Here is a 19,380-nt window from a genome sequence, read left to right as displayed (position 1 = left end):
CAGGAGATGGGTTAGGCTGAACCAAAATTAGTACATTTTTCAATGATGTTTAGGCAGAGGAAGTCATTGAAGTTTATGGTGAGGTAAAGCCAGGGTGACTGATGTTTAAAACCATGTCATGTGAAAAACAAATGCATGTCAGTATTCAATAACAAGAGTACTTGTGTAAGAATTGTTTTGAAAGTGAGAAGAGATTTCTTTCATTAGTATATTTTTATTTATTATAAAAAAGAAGACATGTTCTCATATACAATGTGGTAATATAGAGAAATAAGAAAAAGTAAAAACTTTTTAAAAATATAGCTCTATAATGTGATGGTAAAGATGGAGTATAAATGAAATGTATGTGGAAATCGAAATACAACTTGTTGTAAAACCATTAGAAAGAGAAAAGCCAACTTCATTTCATTCTTAATTAAAGTGGCTACTTTTTCGACTATTAACAGCATTAGAGATTTGAACAAGTAAAAAAAGAACTGGTAAATTTTAGAAACAGTGATTGTAAATTTTAGTGGTGCTTTGCTGTCTTTTTTCTTACTTGACCTGTATTGGGTTTTACATTGATCAGTAAATGCATCCAGAAATATGAACAACAAAACTCTTCTAGCCCAGTGTGTAACTAGATTATAGCTGATTCTGAGTTACCTACCTAGTACAGCAAGCAAGAGAGTAGAAATGACCAGAGAATTTGTTTTACATTGCGGTGCCTGATTGACATGCACAAAGTCCAAAGAGTTGGCAACTGTGAGACTTGGTGAATCTAGAAGTGCCAAAAAGAGGGAACAGTCTCTACAAATGAAAATAACTTTCAAACTGAATCCCATGGTTCTGATGTTATACATCATTGCAAAGCAAACAGGAGAACCAACCAGGTGTCTCATTCAAAGTTATGTTCACCTCCTACTCCAGATCCATAAATTGCAAGTGATATTCACATCTGTGTCCACAGCATAAAATTAGTTGAGGTAGAAAGCTGGTTACTGGGTTAGGCACATACACACTCCCACACTCCATAGAGGTGCATCCTTAAGACCTATGTCACTTTGACACGTTCATTATCCTCAAGTTCACCAGGCTAAATGTCGAGCAGAAAGAAGTGCTTGCTTCTGGGATTAACTACATTTTTATGGGTTGAACTATGTGCTCAATATAAAAACCAGAATGTGACTTGCAGGCTGATGCGCAAGTTTAATTTGACTGGATATGTAGAAGCTGAGAACCACTCCATGGTTATTGGAGGACTGTTTCCTGTTCACTATAGGACAATGCCAACTAGTGACTCTGATGATGAAATAGAATCAGCCATGTGTGAGGGGTAAGTCATGGTTACATCTTTTTTCTTATTATTAATTTATTTGTATGGTCAGAAAGATGGGTGGCTTGGAACCAAGATTTAAGATAAGTTCTCATGCTGGCACTATTTGCCTTTATGTCAGTTTTTAGGGGGGGATGGCTTTCTGTTGCAGGTTCTCAGAGATTCTCTTTGATCAGCAGCAGCAGTAAAAAAGTCTGTAAAAGCTCGTTAGCCATGTAGAGGAAGGATGCATGCCACATCTGCAAAAGAGAATGTACATGCTCAGAAGACCTCTGTGCCGGGTGAGTGAGCACTGACGTGTGAGGAGCACAGGTGCTGCACAGTGAGCTACAGCTTCACTGTTAATAGTTCAAACTCAGGTCCAAGTGTGTAGTCGGAGAACTCTGCTTGGTGTCTGAGGAAGGGTTCTCGATGGGATTGTGAACTGCAGGAAAACTCTGTCCATACTGCTGCCTCCTGAAAGATATCATATCAAAAAATAGAATGCTCGATGCTTAAATACAGCAATTATTGTCAGAAAAAGAAAGTTGGGACACATCAAGTTAATATATGGATCTTAAACATACAAACAAAGAGAGATTAAACATAAAAATGATGCCATAAATTAAGAGAACAAAATCAATAACCTATAATCCAATTGCTGGCATAAAACTGCATTTTTATTTTTTCTATCAATTCTGGGTCTTTTGAAAATAAACGAATGATTGTCAGTAGTATGAGGGTAGCACAGGTACTGATCATATTAGACATTGTACCTTATACAGCAGATGTTTCCATGAGGCTGTGAGGTCATTATAGCTGGTTTTCCAGTTTCCTCCATCACTATATCTATTTCAATCACTACATTTTTACTTTTATAAAGGTTCCAAATCCAATAATTATTGGACATAGCAGTCTCTTGCTAAGAATGTGAGATGTGATGTGTCTCCAGCTAACACTTTCTTCATCTCTCTAAGTGGTTTCCAGTTTCCACTGAAGGCACAGGAAGTAGTGATGATGACTGTGATACCATAGCAGCCGCCCATCGCTTAGTCACGGCTGTCAGTTTTCTATCTAATTCCCCACACTTCATCTCCATTATTTCAATGACTTGACTTAGAGTCCACTTTATACTGGAACTCTGCAAGTTGATTTCCCACAAAAGGTCAGATGGGAAATACAGTAATTCCTCTTATTGATATTGGTTTTCTTTTTGGTTTACAGAGACGTCTTCCCATTAACCGTTATGAGTAATTAAATTACAATATAGAGTCATCCTACCTTCAAACTGTAAAATTCCTACCCCTCTGCCTCATGCTGTGATTAAAGGTATATACATTGTATCCTAGGTTTCAGACATTTCAATATAATTTTGGCCTATTACAAATAATTCTGAAAGTCTATAGAGATGGGTCAGTAGGTAAGACCATTGTTTGTTCTTCCAGAGGAAGACGGTTCAATTCGAGACCCACATGGCAGCTTAGGACTTTCTATAATACCCTTATCAGACATACGAGAAGGAAAACACCAATGCACATAAAAATTCAAGCTTAAAAACAATCAATTTTGTATGTCCTATGATAGAAATGATGTGAGAATTAAAAATACCCACTAGAAAAATTGCATTTCTTCACTATAAATTTTTGAGTTATGTGCTTAATATTTATAATTATGATTTGAGTGGATTCTCCTTAGTTTTTTTTAGACGACTTTATTTTACAAAACAAAGGTAAATGTACAGATTATAAACATTTTTTGCTTAAAATTATACATTTTTGTCAGTAATGTTTTTCAGACATTGAAATAATTTTTACATAAAACCATGTGAATATATTTTTTTCGTCAGACCTTGATTTTTTTCAAGGGCTTGACAGTATGCATTGAAAACCTAATAGTTACAATAAGCGTAAAGTACAGGCAAAACAAAATGGAACATGGAAATAGTCAAAGTCTTCTTGTTTTGTAAACATATGTATATATATTTTTTGTTTTCTTTATTTCCTGGACTTCATACTGTCTGTGAGTTGTTTCTGGGGGAGTGCAAGCCTCTGGGGCTAGCATCCCACTATCAGTGACTGCATATTATGTCTGTTCTTTTGTGACTGGGTTATCTCACTCAGGATGATATTCTCTAGATGCAGCCATTTTCTTAAGAATTTGGTTAAGTCATTGTTTCTGGTGGCTGAGTAGTATTCCATTGTGTATATGTACCACAATTTTTGTATCCATTCATCTTCTGAAGGACATCTGGGTTCCTTCCAGCTTCTGGCTATTATAAATAGAGCCGCTATGAACATTGTGGTGCATATATCTTTGTTGTGTATTAAAGTGTCTCTGGGGTATATGCCCAGAAGTGGAATAGCTGGGTCTTCAGGTAGTACTATATCCAAATTTCTGAGGTATCGCCAGACAGATTTCCAGAGTGGTTGTATTAGCTTGCAACCCCACCAACGGTGGAGAAGTGTTCCTCTTTCTCCGCAGCCTCGCCAGCATCTGCTGTCATCTGAGTTTTGGATCTTGGCCAATCTGACTGGTGTGAGGTGGTATCTCAGGGTTGTTTTGATTTGTATTTCCCTGATGGCTAAGGATGTCCAGCACTTCCTCAGGTGTTTCTCTGCCATTCGGTGTTCCTCAACTGAAAACCTTTTGTTTAGCTCTGTACCCAATTTTTTAATAGGGTTATTTGATTCTCTGGTGTCTAGCTTTTTGAGTTCATTGTACACCTTGGATATTAGGCCTCTATCTGATGTGGTGTTGGTAAAGATCTTTTCCCATTTGTTGGTTGCCGTATTGTTTTCTTGACGATGTCTTTAGCCTTAAAGAAACTTTGCAATCTCATTAAGTCCCATTTGTTAATCTTTAATCTTAGAGCTTGAGCCATTGATGTTTTGTTCAGGAAATTTACTCCTGTACCTATGTGTTCGAAGGTTTTCCCTACTTTCTCATCTAATAGTTTCAGTGTATCTGGTTTAATGTGGAGATCTTTGATCCACTTACACTTGAGCTTTGTACAAGGAGATAAGAACGGGTCTAATTTCATTCTTTTGCATGCTGAGTGCCAGTTCGACCAGCACCATTTGTTGAATAGGCTGTCCCTTTTCCATTGAATGTTTACTGCTCCTTTGTCAAAGATCAGGTGACCATACACATGAGGGCTCATTTCTGGATCTTCTGTTCTATTCCATTGATCCACATGCCTATTTCTGTACCAGTACTATGCAGTTTTCAGCACAATTGCCTTGTAATATAGCTTGAGGTCAGGGATAGTGATTCCCGCAGATGTTTTTTTGTTGTTGAGGATGGATTGCTATTCTAGGTCTTTTGTTATTCCATATGAAATTGCACATTGATCTTTCCAATTCCATGAAGAACTGGGTTGGAATTTTGATGGGGATTGCATTGAATCTGTAGATTGCTTTTGGTAGGATGGCCATTTTTAAGATGTTGATCTTTCCAATCCATGAGCATGGGAGATCTTTCCATTTTCTGAGATCCTCCTCAATTTCTTTCTTTAGAGGTTTGAAGTTCTTGTCATACAGGTCCTTCACTTGCTTAGTTAGAGTCACACCAAGTTATTTCATAGTTTTTGTAACAATTGTGAAGGGTACGTTTTCCCTAATTTCTTTCTCCACATGTTTGTCCTTTGAGTACAGGAAGGCTACTGATTTGTTTGAGTTAATTTTGTATCCAGCCACTTTGCTGAACTTGTTTATCAGCTGTAGGAGTTCTCTGGTGGAATTTTTGGGGTCGCTCAAGTACACTATCATGTCATTGGCAAAGAGTGATGTTTTTATCTCTTCCTTTCCGATTTGTATCCCCTTGATCTCCTTTTGCTGTCTAATTGCTCCAGCCAGGACTTCCAGTACTATGTTGAATAGGTAGGGAGAGAGTGGGCAGCCTTGTCGAGTCCCTGATTTTAGTGGGATTGCTTCAAGTTTCTCGCCATCAGGTTTGATGTTGGCTGTTGCTTTGCTGTATATAGCTTTTATTATGTTAAAATATGGGCCATGGATTCCTGTTCTTTCCAGGACTTTTAACATTAAGGGGTGTTGGATTTTGTCGAATGCTTTCTCAGCGTCTAGTGAGATGACCATGTGATTTTGGTCTTTGAGTTTGTTTATATGGTGGATTACATTGATGGATTTTTTTATGTTAAACCATCTCTGCATCCTAGGGATGAAGCCTACTTGGTCGTGATGAATGATGGTTTTGATGTGTTCTTGTATTCAGTTTGCAAGAATTTTGTTGAGTATTTCTGCATCAATGTTCATAAGTGAGATTGGTCTGACGTTCTCTTTCCTTGTAGGGTCTTTGTGTGGTTTAGGTACGAGGGTTATTGTAGCCTCAAAAAATGAGTTGGGTAATATTCCATCTGATTTTATCTTTTGAAATAGTTTGGCGAGTATTGGTGTTATATCCTCAATAAAAGTCTGATAAAATTCTGCTCTGAACCCGTCTGGACCTGGGCTGTTTTTGGTTGGAAGGCTTTTGATGACTTCTTCTATTTCTTTAGGTGTTATAGGGTTATTTAGATGGTTTACTTGGTCCTGGTTTAACTTTAGGATCTTGTATCTGTCTAGGAATTCGTCCATTTCCTCCAGATTTTCCAATTTTGTGGAGTATAAGTTTTTGTAGTAGGATCTGATGATTTTTTGAATTTCCTCAGTTTCAGTTGTTATGTCTGCACTTTCCTTTCTGATTTTGTTAATTTGTATACTCTCTTTATGCCCTCTAGTTAGTCTGGCTAGGGTTTTATCAATCTTGTTGATTTTCTCAAAGAACTAACTCTTGGTTTTGTTGATTTTTTCAATGGTTCTTTTTGTTTCTATTTGGTCTATTTCTGCCCTAATTTTGATTATTTCTTGCAGTCTACTCTTTTTGGGTATATCTGCTTTCTTTTGTTCTAGGGCTTTTAGCTGTGCTGTCAGGTTGCTGATGTGAGCTCTGTCCAGTTTCTTTTTGGAAGCACTTAGGGCAATGAGTTTTCCTCTCAATACTGCCTTCATTGCATCCCAAAGGTTTGGGTATGTTGTGTTATCATTTTCGTTGAATTCTAGAAAATCCTTAATTTCTTTCTTTATTTCTTCTTTGACTCTACTATCCTTTAACAGAGCATTGCTTAGTTTCCATGTGTATGTGGGCTTTTTGTTGTCTTTGTGGTTGTTAAAGACCGGCCGTAGCACATGGTGATCTGAGAGGATGCATGGGAGTATTTCAATCTTCTTATATCGATGCAGGCTCGTTCTGTGTCCAATTATGTGGTCAATATTCGAGAAGGTGCCATGGGGTGGTGAGAAGAAGGTGTATTCTTTTACTTTGGGATAGTATGTTCTGTATATATCTATTAATTCTAGTTGGTTCAAAGTCTCTGCTAGTTTTGCAGTGTCCTTGTTCAGTTTCTGTTTCCCTGATCAGTCCATTGGTGAGAGTGGGGTATTAAAGATTCCCACTATTATTGTGTCGGGTGAAATGTATTTTTTGAGCTTTAGTAGGGTTTCTTTTATGAATGTGGGTGATTTTTTATTTGGAGCATATAAGTTAAGGATTGGGAGTTCCTCCTGACAGATTTCCCCAGTAATGAGTAAAAAGTGTCCTTCCTTATCTTTTTTGATAACTTTTGGTTGGAAATTTACTTTATTTGATATTAGAATAGCCACTCCAGCTTGCTTCTTGTAGCTGTTTGCTTGGAAGTTTTTTTCCCACCCTTTTACTCTGAGATAGTGTCTGTCTTTGTCTCTGAGATGAGTTTCCTGTATGCTGCAAAAGGCTGGATTTTGTTTATGTATCCAGTCTGATAGTCTATGTCTCTTTATTGGGGAGTTGAGACCATTTATGTTAATAGATATCAAGGAATAGTTGTTTCTGTTTCCTGCCATTATTGCTTTTTTGTGTTGAGTTGTGTCTGTGTTTTTTTCTTCTTTTAGTTTTCTTGTTTAGGAGTTTTCTTGTTCTTACTAGGCTGTATTTTCCCTCCTTGTATTGGGTTTTCCACCTATAATTCCTTGTAGTGCTGGGTTTGTGGTCAGATATTGTGTGAATTTAGATTTGTCTTGAAATACCTTTGTCTCTCCATCGATGGTGATTGATAGTTTTGCTGGGTATAGCAGCTTGGGCTGGCACTTGTGCTCTCTTAAGGAATGCATGATGTCTGTCCAGGCTCTTCTAGCTTTCATAGTCTCTGTTGAGAAATTGGGTGTGAGTCTGTTTGGTCTGCCTTTATATGTTACTTGACCTTTTTCCCTTACTGCTTTTAGTATTCTTTCTTTACTTTGGGTGCTTGATGTTTTTACTATTATGTGTCGGGAGGTATTTCTTTTCTGGTCCAACCTGTTTGGCGTTCTGAAGGCTTCTTTTATGCTCATGGTAATCTCATTCTTGAGGGTAGGGAAGTTTTCTTCTATGATTTTGTTGAAGATATTTACTGTGCCCCTTAGTTGATACTCTTCTCCCTCTTCTATTCCTATTATCCTTAGGTTCGGTCTCTTCATTGTGTCTTGGATTTCCTGGACATTTTGGGTTAGGAGCTTTTTGTTTTTTGCATCTTCTCTGGCCGTTTTGTCTATGTTTGCAATGTTGTCTTCTGCCCCCGAGATTCTCTCTTCCATCTCTTGTAATATATTGGAGATGCTTGCTTCTGTGACTCCTGATTTCTTTTTTTGGTGTCCTGACTCTAGGGTTATCTCTTTTAGCATTTTCTTTATTGTATCAATTTCTGTTTTAATTTCCCTCTTCCATTCCTTTATTTCTTTGGTTCTGTTTTCCTCTTGTTTTTTGAGTTCTTTGAGTGTTTTTATTGTTTCTTCTTTAAAAGCTTCTGAATCTTTTTGCTTTTCCTCCCTTTCTTGTTTAAGTAACTCTATCAGCGTCTTGAGGAATGATTTCAGGTCTGTGTCTTCTTTTTCTGGAGTGTTTGGAGTTCCGGTGTTTGCTGTTTTGGGAGAGTTGGCCTCTGGTGTTACTAGATTGTCTTGGTTCCCTTGGGATATACTCTTTCTCTTTCCTCTTGCCATTTTGTTGTCAGTGATATGTTCTCACCTTTCCCTTGTATCTGGTCTGTGTCCCTGGTTCTCCACTGGTCCAGGTGTCAGATGGGCCGAGCCCTGTTTTATGCCTCAGTGTCGTCGGGTGTGAGCAGAAGTTCCAACGTTCTGTTTTTGTTTGCTGGATAAGGCACGGCAGGGCAGGGCAAGGCAGGGGGTGCACTTTCCTGTGTACTCCACAGAGATCTTTCTGCTCCCCTGCGGTATAGGTCTCCCACTCACCAGTTGCTCAGCCTCCATGAGCCGCCGATCTGGGTGGCAGGTAGGCCAGGCTCCGCTCTGCGTCCGGAAGTCGTCTCCAGGTGGAAACAGAAGTTCTAATTTTCTGTTCCCAATCACAGTTGCTCAGCCTCTATGAGCCGCCGTTCCGCCTGGCAGGTAGGCCAGGCTCTGCTCTGCGTCCGGAAGTCGCCTCCGGGTGGAAACAGAAGTTCTAATTTTCTGTTCCCAATCGCAGTTGCTCAGCCTGTATGAGCCGCCGTTTTGCCTGGCAGGTAGGCCAGGCTCCGCTCTGCGTCTGGAAGTTGCTTCCGGGTGGAAAGAGAAGTTCTAATTTTCTGCTCCCAATCGCAGTTGCTCCGCCTCTATGAGCCACCGATCTGGGTGGCAGGTGGGCCAGGCTCCGCTCTGCGTCCAGAAGTCGCCTCCAGGTGGAAACAGAAGTTCTAATTTTCTGTTCCCAATCGCAGTTGCTCAGCCTCTATGAGCCGCCTGTCCGCCTGGCAGGTAGGCCAGGCTCCGCTCTGCCTCTCCTTAGTTTTATATTTTAATATATTTTTAAAATTATTTCTGTATAATTAATTTTCTTTTTATTTACTTATTTATTTTTTATTTTAAAAAACAATTATAAATGTACAAATTTTCATCATTTTTGCATAAAAGTATATAGATACATTTTTAAGATTGTAATTAAGTATTTGTGGGTACATATATATACACATATGTTTATATGTAACAATAATATAGGAAAAAGGCTATTAATTTGAGGGGATAGGAGGGATACTAGGAGGAGATGTAGAAAGTAACGGGGGATGTGATAAAGTTCTATTTTAATTAAGATATATTCTTTTTTTGTTGAACTTCACACAGTCTGTGAGTTGTTTCTGGGGTGTTCAGAGCTTTCTGGGGTTAGTACCTCATTATCAGTGACTGCATATCATGTCTGTTCTTTTGTAAGTGGGTTTTCTCACTCAGGATGATATTCTCTAGATGCATGCATTTTCTTAAGGATTTCATTAAGTCATTATTTCTGATAGCTGTGTAGTACTTCATTGTGTAAATGTACCACAATTTTTGTATCCATTCATCTACTCAAGGACATCTGGGTTCTTTCCAGCTTTGGGCTATTATAAATAGAGCTGCAATGAACATTGTGGAGCATGTATCCTTGTTGTATCTTGGAGTGTCTCTGGGGTAAATGCCCAGAAGTGGAATAACTGGGTGTTCAGGTAGTACTATGTCCATTTTTCTGAGGAACCACCAAACTGATTTTCAGAGTGGTTGTTTCAGTTTACAACCCCACCAGCAGTAGAGAAGTGTTCCTCTTTCTCCACATTCTCGCCAGCATCTGTTCTCATCTGAGTTTTGGATCTTGGCCAATCTGACTGGTGTGAGGTGGGATCTCAGGGTTGTTTCGATTTGCATTTCCCTCCTGGCTAAGGATGTTGAGCACTGCCTTAGATGTTTCACAGCCATTTGATATTCCTTGATTGAGAACTTTTTAAGTCTGTACCCTATTTTTAATAGGGCTATTTAATTCTCTGGTGTCTAGCTTTTTGAGTTCTTTGTATACCTTGGATATTAGGCCTCTATCTGACATGGGTTTGGTAAAGATCTTTTTTCATTCTGTTAGCTGCCCTTTTGTTTTCTTGACAGTGTCTTTAGCCTACAGAAACTTTGCAATTTCATTAATTCTCATTTTTCAATATTTGACCTTAGAACTCGAGACATTGGTGTTCTATTTAGGAAATTTTCCCTTGTGCCTATGAGTTCTAAGGTTATTTTCTTGTTCCTTCATTTACTTAACAGTAATTGTTTCATTATTCAAATGTGGTAATGAGAAGTTTCATTTGGAAATCACCAATTTTTTGCAAAATATTAGTCATGGGTTAAATTATATAAAAAAGAAACATTTTATTCCTCTGAAAGTATTATAACAAAATGATACAAACAAGAGAATTTTATATCTTGCTTTTGTTAATGCCCACATACATTAAGTTTATAATATGTTTAAAGCAAAATGATACATAATATGTCATTGTATTGTGGGACTCTTAATAGAAACCAATGAACAAAGAAAACTCTCTCCACAACTCACCTATTCACATTGAGATGTTTTTCTTGCTAATGGTTAAGGAGTATTTCCCTTCAATGCAGTTTTAATTACAGTAAGATGCCTGCTGCACGCTTCACTTCCTGCTCTATTGACACTTGGTGTCATTTCTTTATAAAAGATTATTATGAGTAAAAAATACTCCAAAATATCTGAGAAGTCAAAAGGATGTTGAAGATAATTCCAGTTGTTCAAATATTCTAAGTAACCCAGTTTGGGACATATAGCTTTTGTTGTTGTTGTTGTTTTAAAACAAGTAACTAATTCTTTGGCGAATTTAAAGGCATAGTTATAGGGTCAAAGCAGGAGGATATTTTGTAGATCTTGAAATTTGATATATCTTAATTTTGCATGTGTGTTATCTATTTTTATACCTATCTACATATCTGTCATCTATCTATCTATCTATTGACTTTATACTCTGATCAACGGGTCTCCTCTTTTCCCAGAATTTCTTCATAAGTCTTCTCTCCCACTACTTATCTTTTTCAACACTGAGAATGGGGAGTTCCAATACACCCCAGAGTACTAACCCACCCTGGTACAACAAATCACTGCAGGACTAGAAACATCCTCCCAGCCTGATGTCAAACAAATACAACACATATAATGAAACTGCTTTACAGGCAGGAAACAGAGTCCGGGTCAACTGTCACAAGTCTTGGAGGACTATCATGAAGTCCAAACTATATATCTGTTATACTGTGCAGTTACTAGGTCCAGACTTTGTATGCACTTTGGTTGGTCGTTCAGTCTATAGGAATACCCAAGTACCAAGGATAGTTGATTTTGTTGTTCTTCTTGTGGAATTCATATTCCATCCAAGTTCATCAATCATTCCCAAACCACTTCCACAAGATTGCAAGGACACAGATCAATGTTGGCTGTGGGACTTTACAGTATTTGGATTTAAGAGACATCTGGAATGGTTTTAATTTCTAAATGAATTTGGGAAGCTCAAGTCACTGCAGGATTATGTACGTTCTCTCACACTGAAGCCAGTAGGTAGAAGGGTCTGGATACATGACTTGCAGACTGTAAGGAACCAAGGATGCCAGCTCAGATTACTATACCCATAAAATATACTACCATTATAGAGGGAGAAAACAAGATATTCCAGGACAAGATCAAATTTAACCAGTATCTATCAAAATTCAGCCCTTAATAAGCACTAGAAATAAAACTACACAGCAATGAGACTAACTACACCCAGGAAGTAATTCCACACCAGTAAAAACAAAAGAAATAAAACAGATGCATATTATGTCAAGACCAACATCAAAATAGCAGGAATTAACAATCGTTGATCATTAATATCACTTAACATCAATGAACTCAATTCACCAATAATAACACTGGTTAACAGAGTGGTTTTGTAAACAGGATCAATCACTCTGCTCTATGCAAAAAACATGCCACCTCAAAAACACAGATAGATATTACCTCAACATAAAGAGCTGAGGAAAGTTTTCTAAGCAATCAGAAATCACAAACAAGCTTGTGTAGCGATTCTGTTGTACTTTTAAAAGGTAGTGTAGTACTTAGTTACAAGATTGATAATGTCACCAGTGTGAACTTGGAAATTATGTAACAAGGTCCTGATTTTCCTTAATTGTATTACTTCCCTCTTTTTCTACTTGTAGTGCCTTTTTCTGGTTGTAGTAACTGCTCACCACCTGTCTGTCTGCAGCGCTGTCCCCAGCTCTCTCATATCCTTCAAGCATTTGTATATCTGTTATAGTCTAGGAACTCAAGAGCTTAATGCTAAATGAATAGCAAATATAAACCAAAACAGATATTAAATATACTGGCCTAGATATATGACTCATTTGGAAAAATATCTTGTGTTGCAAGAAATAGGACTGAATTAGAGGCACTAGACCCACAAAAAAAAAAAAAAAAAAAAAAAAAAAAAAAGCTTTGCATGCTGGAAATTTGCTACTGAAAGCTCAGTAAGCAGAAACAGGAAGACCAATAAGGCTTCCTGAAAACCTGAGATAACCAAGTCTTGATCCAGGAACCCTGTCTCTGACAATAAGGTGTAGAGGGACTAAGAAGAGGTAGAGCATGACTGAGGAAGACATTTATCATTGACATCTATTGGCACATATCAGAATGTGCATTCACAAGGACAGGAAGGAAAATTTATATTGTTAGTAGGAGATACCTAAATTACTTTTGGGCATTTATTTTACAACATTTTTTAAAGAAAAGATACAAAAATAAATAGTATAGCTAGCTACAGAGCATAGCTAGAAGACAGTTAAATATTTCCTTTGCATTTTTGCTAAAGTATGTATAGAATACAAGGGAAACAAAAAAGAAGAGAAAAAGACCTTTGGCTGTTGTTTCATGTAGAAGACCTTGAAAACAATGAGTTCATAAGCTACAGGGGCAATATGTCCTACTGTAGCAAAGGCAAACTAAAATATGAGTGTTTCACTTACATTTTTACATGAGAACACCAAGAAGACAACTTCAGTTAAATATATCTTAAGAGTATGTTGTACTTTATAATTGAATACAAAAATTTAATTTTGATGGGGATTGCATTGAAACTGTAGATTGCTTTTGGTAAGATGGCCATTTTTATAATGTTGATCCTTCCAATCCATGAGTATGGGAGATCTTTCCAATTTCTGAGATCTTTCTCAATTTCTTTCTTTAGAGGTTTGAAGTTCTTGTCATACAGGTCCTTAACTTGCTTAGTTAGAGTCACACCAAGGTATTTCATAGTTTTTGTGACTATTGTGAAGGGTATCATTTCCCTAATTTCTTTCTCTACATGTTTGTCCCATGAATACAGGTAAGCTACTGATTTTTTGAGTTAATTTTATATCCAGCCCCTTTACTGAATTTATTTATCAGGTGTAGGAGTTCTCTGGTGGAATTTGTGGGGTTGCTTAAGTACACTATCGTGTCATCTGCAAATAGTGATGTTTTATTTCTTCCTTTTCAATTTGTATCCCTTTGATTTCCTTTTGCTGTTTAATTGCTTTGTCCAGGACTTACAATACTAAGTTGAATATGTAGAATGGGAGTGAGCAGCCTTGTCAAGACCCTGATTTTAGTGGGATTGCTTCAAGTTTTCCACTGTTAAGTTTGATGTTGGCTGTTAGTTTGCTGTATTTTGCTTTTATTATATTTAGGTATGGGCCTTGGATTCCTGTTTTTTCCAAGACTTTTAACATGAAGGGGTGTTGAATTTTGTCAAATGCTTTGTCAGCATCTACTGAGATGACCATGTGTGTTTGTGGGTGGGTGTGTGTGTGTGTGTGTGTGTGTGTGTGTGTGTGTGTGTGTGTGTGTTTTGAATTTGCTTATATGGTGGATTACATTGATGGATTTCCATATGTTAAACCATCCCTCCATGCCAGGGATGAGGCCTACTTGTTCATGGTGTATGATCGTTTTGATGTGTTTTTGGATTCGGTTTGCAAGGACTTGTTGAGTATTTTTTCATCAATGTTCATAAGTTAGGTTGGTCTGAGGTTCTCTTTCTTTGTAGGGTATCTGTGTGATTAAGGAATGAGGGTTATTGTAGCCTCAAAAACTGAGTTAGGTATTGTTCATTCTGAATTTATTTTATGGAATAGTTTGGAGAGTATTGGTATTATGCAGTCAATAAATGTCCGATAAAATACTAAACTAAACCAATCTGGACCTGGGCTTTTTTTGGATGGGAGACTTTTGATGACTGCCTCTATTTTTTAGGTGTCATGGAATTATTTAGATGCTTTATCTGGTCCTGATTTAACTTTAGTATCTTGTATCTATCTAGGAATTCATCCATTTCCTCCAGATTTTCAGCTTTGTTGAGTATAGGCTTTTGTAGTAGTATCTGATGATTTCTTGAATTTCCTCAATTTCACTTGTTATTTCACCCTTTTACTTTCTGATATTGCAAATTTGTATACTCTCTCTTTGCCCTCTAGTTAGTCTGGCTAGGGGTTTATCAATCTTGTTATTTTTCTCGAAGAACCAGCTCTTGGTTTTGTTGATTCTTTCAATGGTTTTTTTTTTTTTTTTTGTTTCAATTTGGTCTATTTTTGCCCTAAGTTTGATTATTTCTTGCCATCTACTCCTCTTGGGTTAATCTGCTTCCTTTTGTTCTAGAGCTTTCAGTTGTGCAGTCAAGTTGCTGATGTATGCTCTCTCTAGTTTCTTTTTGGAAGCACTCAGAGCTATGAGTTTTCCTCTCAGTGCTGCTTTTATTGCATCCCATAGGTTTCGGTATGTTGTGTTTTCATTTCATTGAATTCTAGGAAATCCTTGATTTCTTCCTTTATTTCTTCTTTGACCCTGCTATCGTTTAACAAAGCATTGTTTAGTTTCCATGTGTATGTGTGATTTTTGATGTCTTTGTTTTTGTTAAAGACCAGCCTTATACCATGGTGATCTGGAAGGAAACATGGGAGTATTTCAATCTTGCTCATTTTGTGACCAATTATTTGATCATTTTTTGAGAAGGTGCCATGACCTGCTGAGAAGAAGGTGTATCCTTTTTTTTTAGGATATGTTCTGTAGATATCTATTAATTCCAGTTGGATTATAACCTCTGCTAGTTTTACAGTATCCTTGTTCAGTTTTTGTTTCCCTCATCTGTCCATTGGAGAGAGTGGGGTATTGAGGTCTTCCACTATTATTGTGTGGGACCCAATGTATTTTTTGAGCTTTACTAGGGTTTCTTTTATGAATATCAGTGCTTTTGTATTTGGAGCATATATGTTAAGGATTGAGAATTTCTCCTGACAGATTTCACCTGTAATGAGTACAAAGTGTCCTTTCTTATCTTTTTTGATAACTTTTGGTGGAAAATCTACTTTATTCAATATTAAAATGGCCACTCCAGCTGACTTCTTGGGGCCATTTGCTTGGAAGGTTTTTTCCCACCTTTTTACTCTGAGTTAGTGTCTGTCTTTGACTCTGAGATGGGTTTCTTGTATGCAACAAATTACTGGGTTTTGTTCATGTATCCAGTCTGATAGCCTATGTCTTTTTATTGGGGAATTGAATCCATTTATGTTAACAGGTATCAAGGAATAGTGGTTGCTGTTTCATGCTACTTTTGCTTTTGGAGGTTGAATTGTGCCTGTATGTCTTTCTTCTTTTGGTTTTCTTTCTTAGGAGTTTTTTTGTTTTTATTAGGATGCAGTTCCCTTAGTTGTAATCATTTTTCCACCTATAATTCATTGTAGTATTGGATTTGTTGTCCCATATTGTGTAAATTTAGTTTTGTCTTGGAATATCTTCGTCTCTCCATCTATGGTGATTGAGAGTAGCATAAATCAGATATGTAGGGCAAGAAAAATTTAATCCATTCACTTATAAAGACAAAAATCTAACACCTAAAGAAAACTTCATATCTATCTCAGTCCAGAGCCACTCAGATCAGGCACACTGACAACAGGACTGGCTGCAGCATGCCCAGAGAGAACTAAGCACACAGGGAAGACACAGGAGGGGTGAGCCAATTTCTCTCTACACTGTCTGTACTCAGAGTGGATGACCACAACTCACAGGGCACAGGTGGAGGTGCTGCCAGGGAGCACACACTTCCAGGCCAAGACCAGATCTGACTTAGTTCCATCAGGACTGGTGGTCACCCCAAGTTTGCTGGGTATCTGGAAGAGCCAAAGGAGAACTCTAACTCCTGAGTGCAGGAAAAGGTCCACATTCCTGATCACTTCCAATCCATGGAGAAGCCACCTGGAATTGTCAGGGTACAGGAGGCAGTACTACCTGGAACCTGGAATTCTCAGGGTACAGGAGGCAGTACTACCTGCAAACTAACACTTTCATTCAAAGGCACAACCAGCTCAGTTGCATCAGGACTGGGTACTGCCTGTGGAACTCACAGCCTACCCAGAGAGCTGAACACTGAGGAACCATAACCTCTGGGGATCCAGAGGAGAGACAAGCTGTAGTAAGAGACAACAGGATTACATAACATCACCAATAACAAGATGACAAGAGCCAAGCTCAAAAATCTAAAAACCTGAAACCAATACAAATTGGTAACTTCGAAACCCAGTTCTCTCAATGAGATAAATAGAGGATGTACCAACTCACCTGAAAAACAAGATTCAGACTTAAAATCATACCTCATGGTAATGACGGAGAACCTTGAGTTGTGCATAAATAACACACTTAAAATTATATAAACATAGGGAAAACACATGAAAACAAGTTGAAGCCCTTAAAGAGGAAGCTCAAAAATCACTTAGCAAAAGTAAAGCACAAACAAACATATAAAGAAACTGAAAACAGAAATAGAAACAATACTGAAAACACAAAAGGAGACAACCCTGAAATTGGAAAAACTAGGAAATACATTGGGAGTGATAGATGCAAGCATCACCAACAGAATACAAGAGATGGAAAATACCATATAAAGTGGCACAACAGTCACAGAAAATGCAAAAATCAAAAGGATTCTAAGATAATACACACAGGAAATAGGAACAAAATGAGAAGACCAAACTTAAGGATGATAGGTGTAGAAGAGAGCAAAGACACCTAACTGAAAGGCCCAGTAAATATCTTCAACAAAATTTTAGAAGAAAACTTCCTTAACCTAAAGAAAGAGATAACCATGAACATACAAGAAGCCTACAGAATCCCAAATAGATTAGACCAGAAGAGAAATTCCTCCCAAAACCTAAGTCAAAAATACAAGTGTTCAAAACAAAGAAAATACTAAAAGCAGTAAGGAGAAAAGGACAGGTAACAAATAAAGACAGACATATTATAATTACACCACAATTTTCATCAAAGACTATGAATGCTAGAAGGTCTTGGACTGACATCATACAGACCCTAAGAAAACACAAATACCAGACCAGGTTACTATATCCAGGGAAACTCTTAATTACCAGAGATGGAGAAACCTAGATATTCAAAGAGAAAGGCAAATTTACAAAAATCCAGGACTACAAAGTAAAACTGATGAAAAACTTTATCACAAAGAGGAACACTTCACCCAGAAAATATCAAGAAACTAATCTTCATGCAACAGATACGAAAAAACAAAACACACAAACATAATTCTACCTTTAACAACAAAATAGCAGAAAACAAAAAATCACTATTCCTTAATATTTTTTAACATCAATTAACTCAATTCTCAAATGAAAATATATAGACTACCAGATTGGATACATAAACAGCATCCAGCATTTTGTTGCATACAGAAAACTCATCTCAACAACAAAGATAGGTACTACATAAGAGTAAAGGACTGGGAAATAAACTTTCCAAGAAAATGGTCTCAAGAAACCAGCTGGGGTAGCTATCCTAGTATTGAAAAATAGATTTTCAACCCAAAGTCATCAAAAAAGACGAGGAAGGACACTTTTTACTCATTAAAAGAAAAATATATCAAGATAAACTCTCAGTCCTGAACATCTACGTTCCAAAAACAAGAGCACATTCATAAAAGAAACTCTACTAAAGATCAGTGCATATATTACACCACACACAATAATAATGGGAGACTTCAACACCCCACTCTCTTCAATGGACAGATCATGGAAGCAGAAAATGAACAGAGAAAAAGAGAAACTAATAGAAGTTATGAACCAAATGGATTTTATAAACATGTATGAAATATTTCATATTAAAACAAAAGAATATACCTTCTTCTCAGCACCTCATGGCACATTCTCCAAAATTGACCATATAGTCAGTCACAAAACAGGCCTCATTGGATACTAAAACATGGAAATATCATATGCATCCTATCAGCTCACCAAAGATTAAGGCTGGTCTTCAATAACAACAAGTACAACAAATGCCCACATAAAAATGGAAGCTTAAAAATGCTCAATGATAGCTTGGTCAAAGAAGAAATAATAAAAAAAGAAATTAAACATGCCTTAAAATTTAATGACAATGAACATACACCTTACCCAAACTTATAAAAGATAATGAAAGTAGTGCTAAGAGGAAAACTCATAGCTCTGAGTGCTGCAAAAGAAACTGGAGAGAGCATTCACTAACACTTTTCAAACACACCTGAAAGCTTAGAACAAAAAGAAAAAGATAGACCCAAGAGGAGTAGAGTGCAGGACATAATCAAACTCAGAACTGATTTAGCCAAATAGAAACAAAAAGAAATATACAATGAATCAACAAAACCAAGAGCAGATACTTTTAGAAAAGCAACAAGTTTGATAAGCCCTTAACCAGACTAACCATAGGGCACAGAGAGAGTATCCAAATTAACAAAATCAGAAATAAAAGGGGAGAATTAAATACAGAAACTTAGGTAATTCAAGAAATCATCAGATCCTACTATAAAAGTCTACACTAAACAAAACAGGAAAATCTATAAGAAATGAAAAAATATTTTAGCAGGTACCAAAGTTAAATCATGATCAGATAAACCATCTAATCAGCCTTATAACCATAAGAAAGAATAAAAGCACACTCATAAAAAGCTTCCCAACAAAAAGAAAAGCCCAGAACCTGATTGGTTTAGCGCAGAAGACTAGCAGACTTTCAAAAAAAGACCTAATACCATTACTCTCAAAACTATTCCACAAAATAAAATCAGAAAAATGCTATTCAACTCATTATTTGAAGCCACAATCACTCTCATTACTAAACCACACAAAGACCCTACAAAGAAAAAGAACTTTAGACCAATTTTCCTAACGAACATTGATGCAAATATGCTCAATAAAATTCTTGGAAACCATATTCAGGAACAC

General features: G+C 37.1%; 1 protein-coding gene across 1 annotated transcript in view; it reads left to right on the top strand.

The window, feature by feature from the left end:
* Positions 1-1,079: 1,079 nt before the first annotated feature.
* The window catches only part of LOC308420214 (vomeronasal type-2 receptor 1-like), a gene marked incomplete at both ends in the record, with an annotated part of 42,952 nt that continues 24,651 nt past the window's right edge, over positions 1,080-19,380 (top strand). The window contains one exon of the mRNA XM_080916125.1: positions 1,080-1,315. Within this exon, the coding sequence (XP_080772251.1) occupies positions 1,080-1,315 (236 nt within the window). The remainder of the gene's footprint in view (positions 1,316-19,380) is intronic.

This window comes from Micromys minutus, assembly GCF_963924665.1.
Source record: "Micromys minutus genome assembly, chromosome: 4".
Classification (NCBI taxonomy): domain Eukaryota; kingdom Metazoa; phylum Chordata; class Mammalia; order Rodentia; family Muridae; genus Micromys; species Micromys minutus.
Note: the sequence above shows the minus strand (reverse complement) of the source record. Positions and strands in the feature narration are given on the sequence as shown.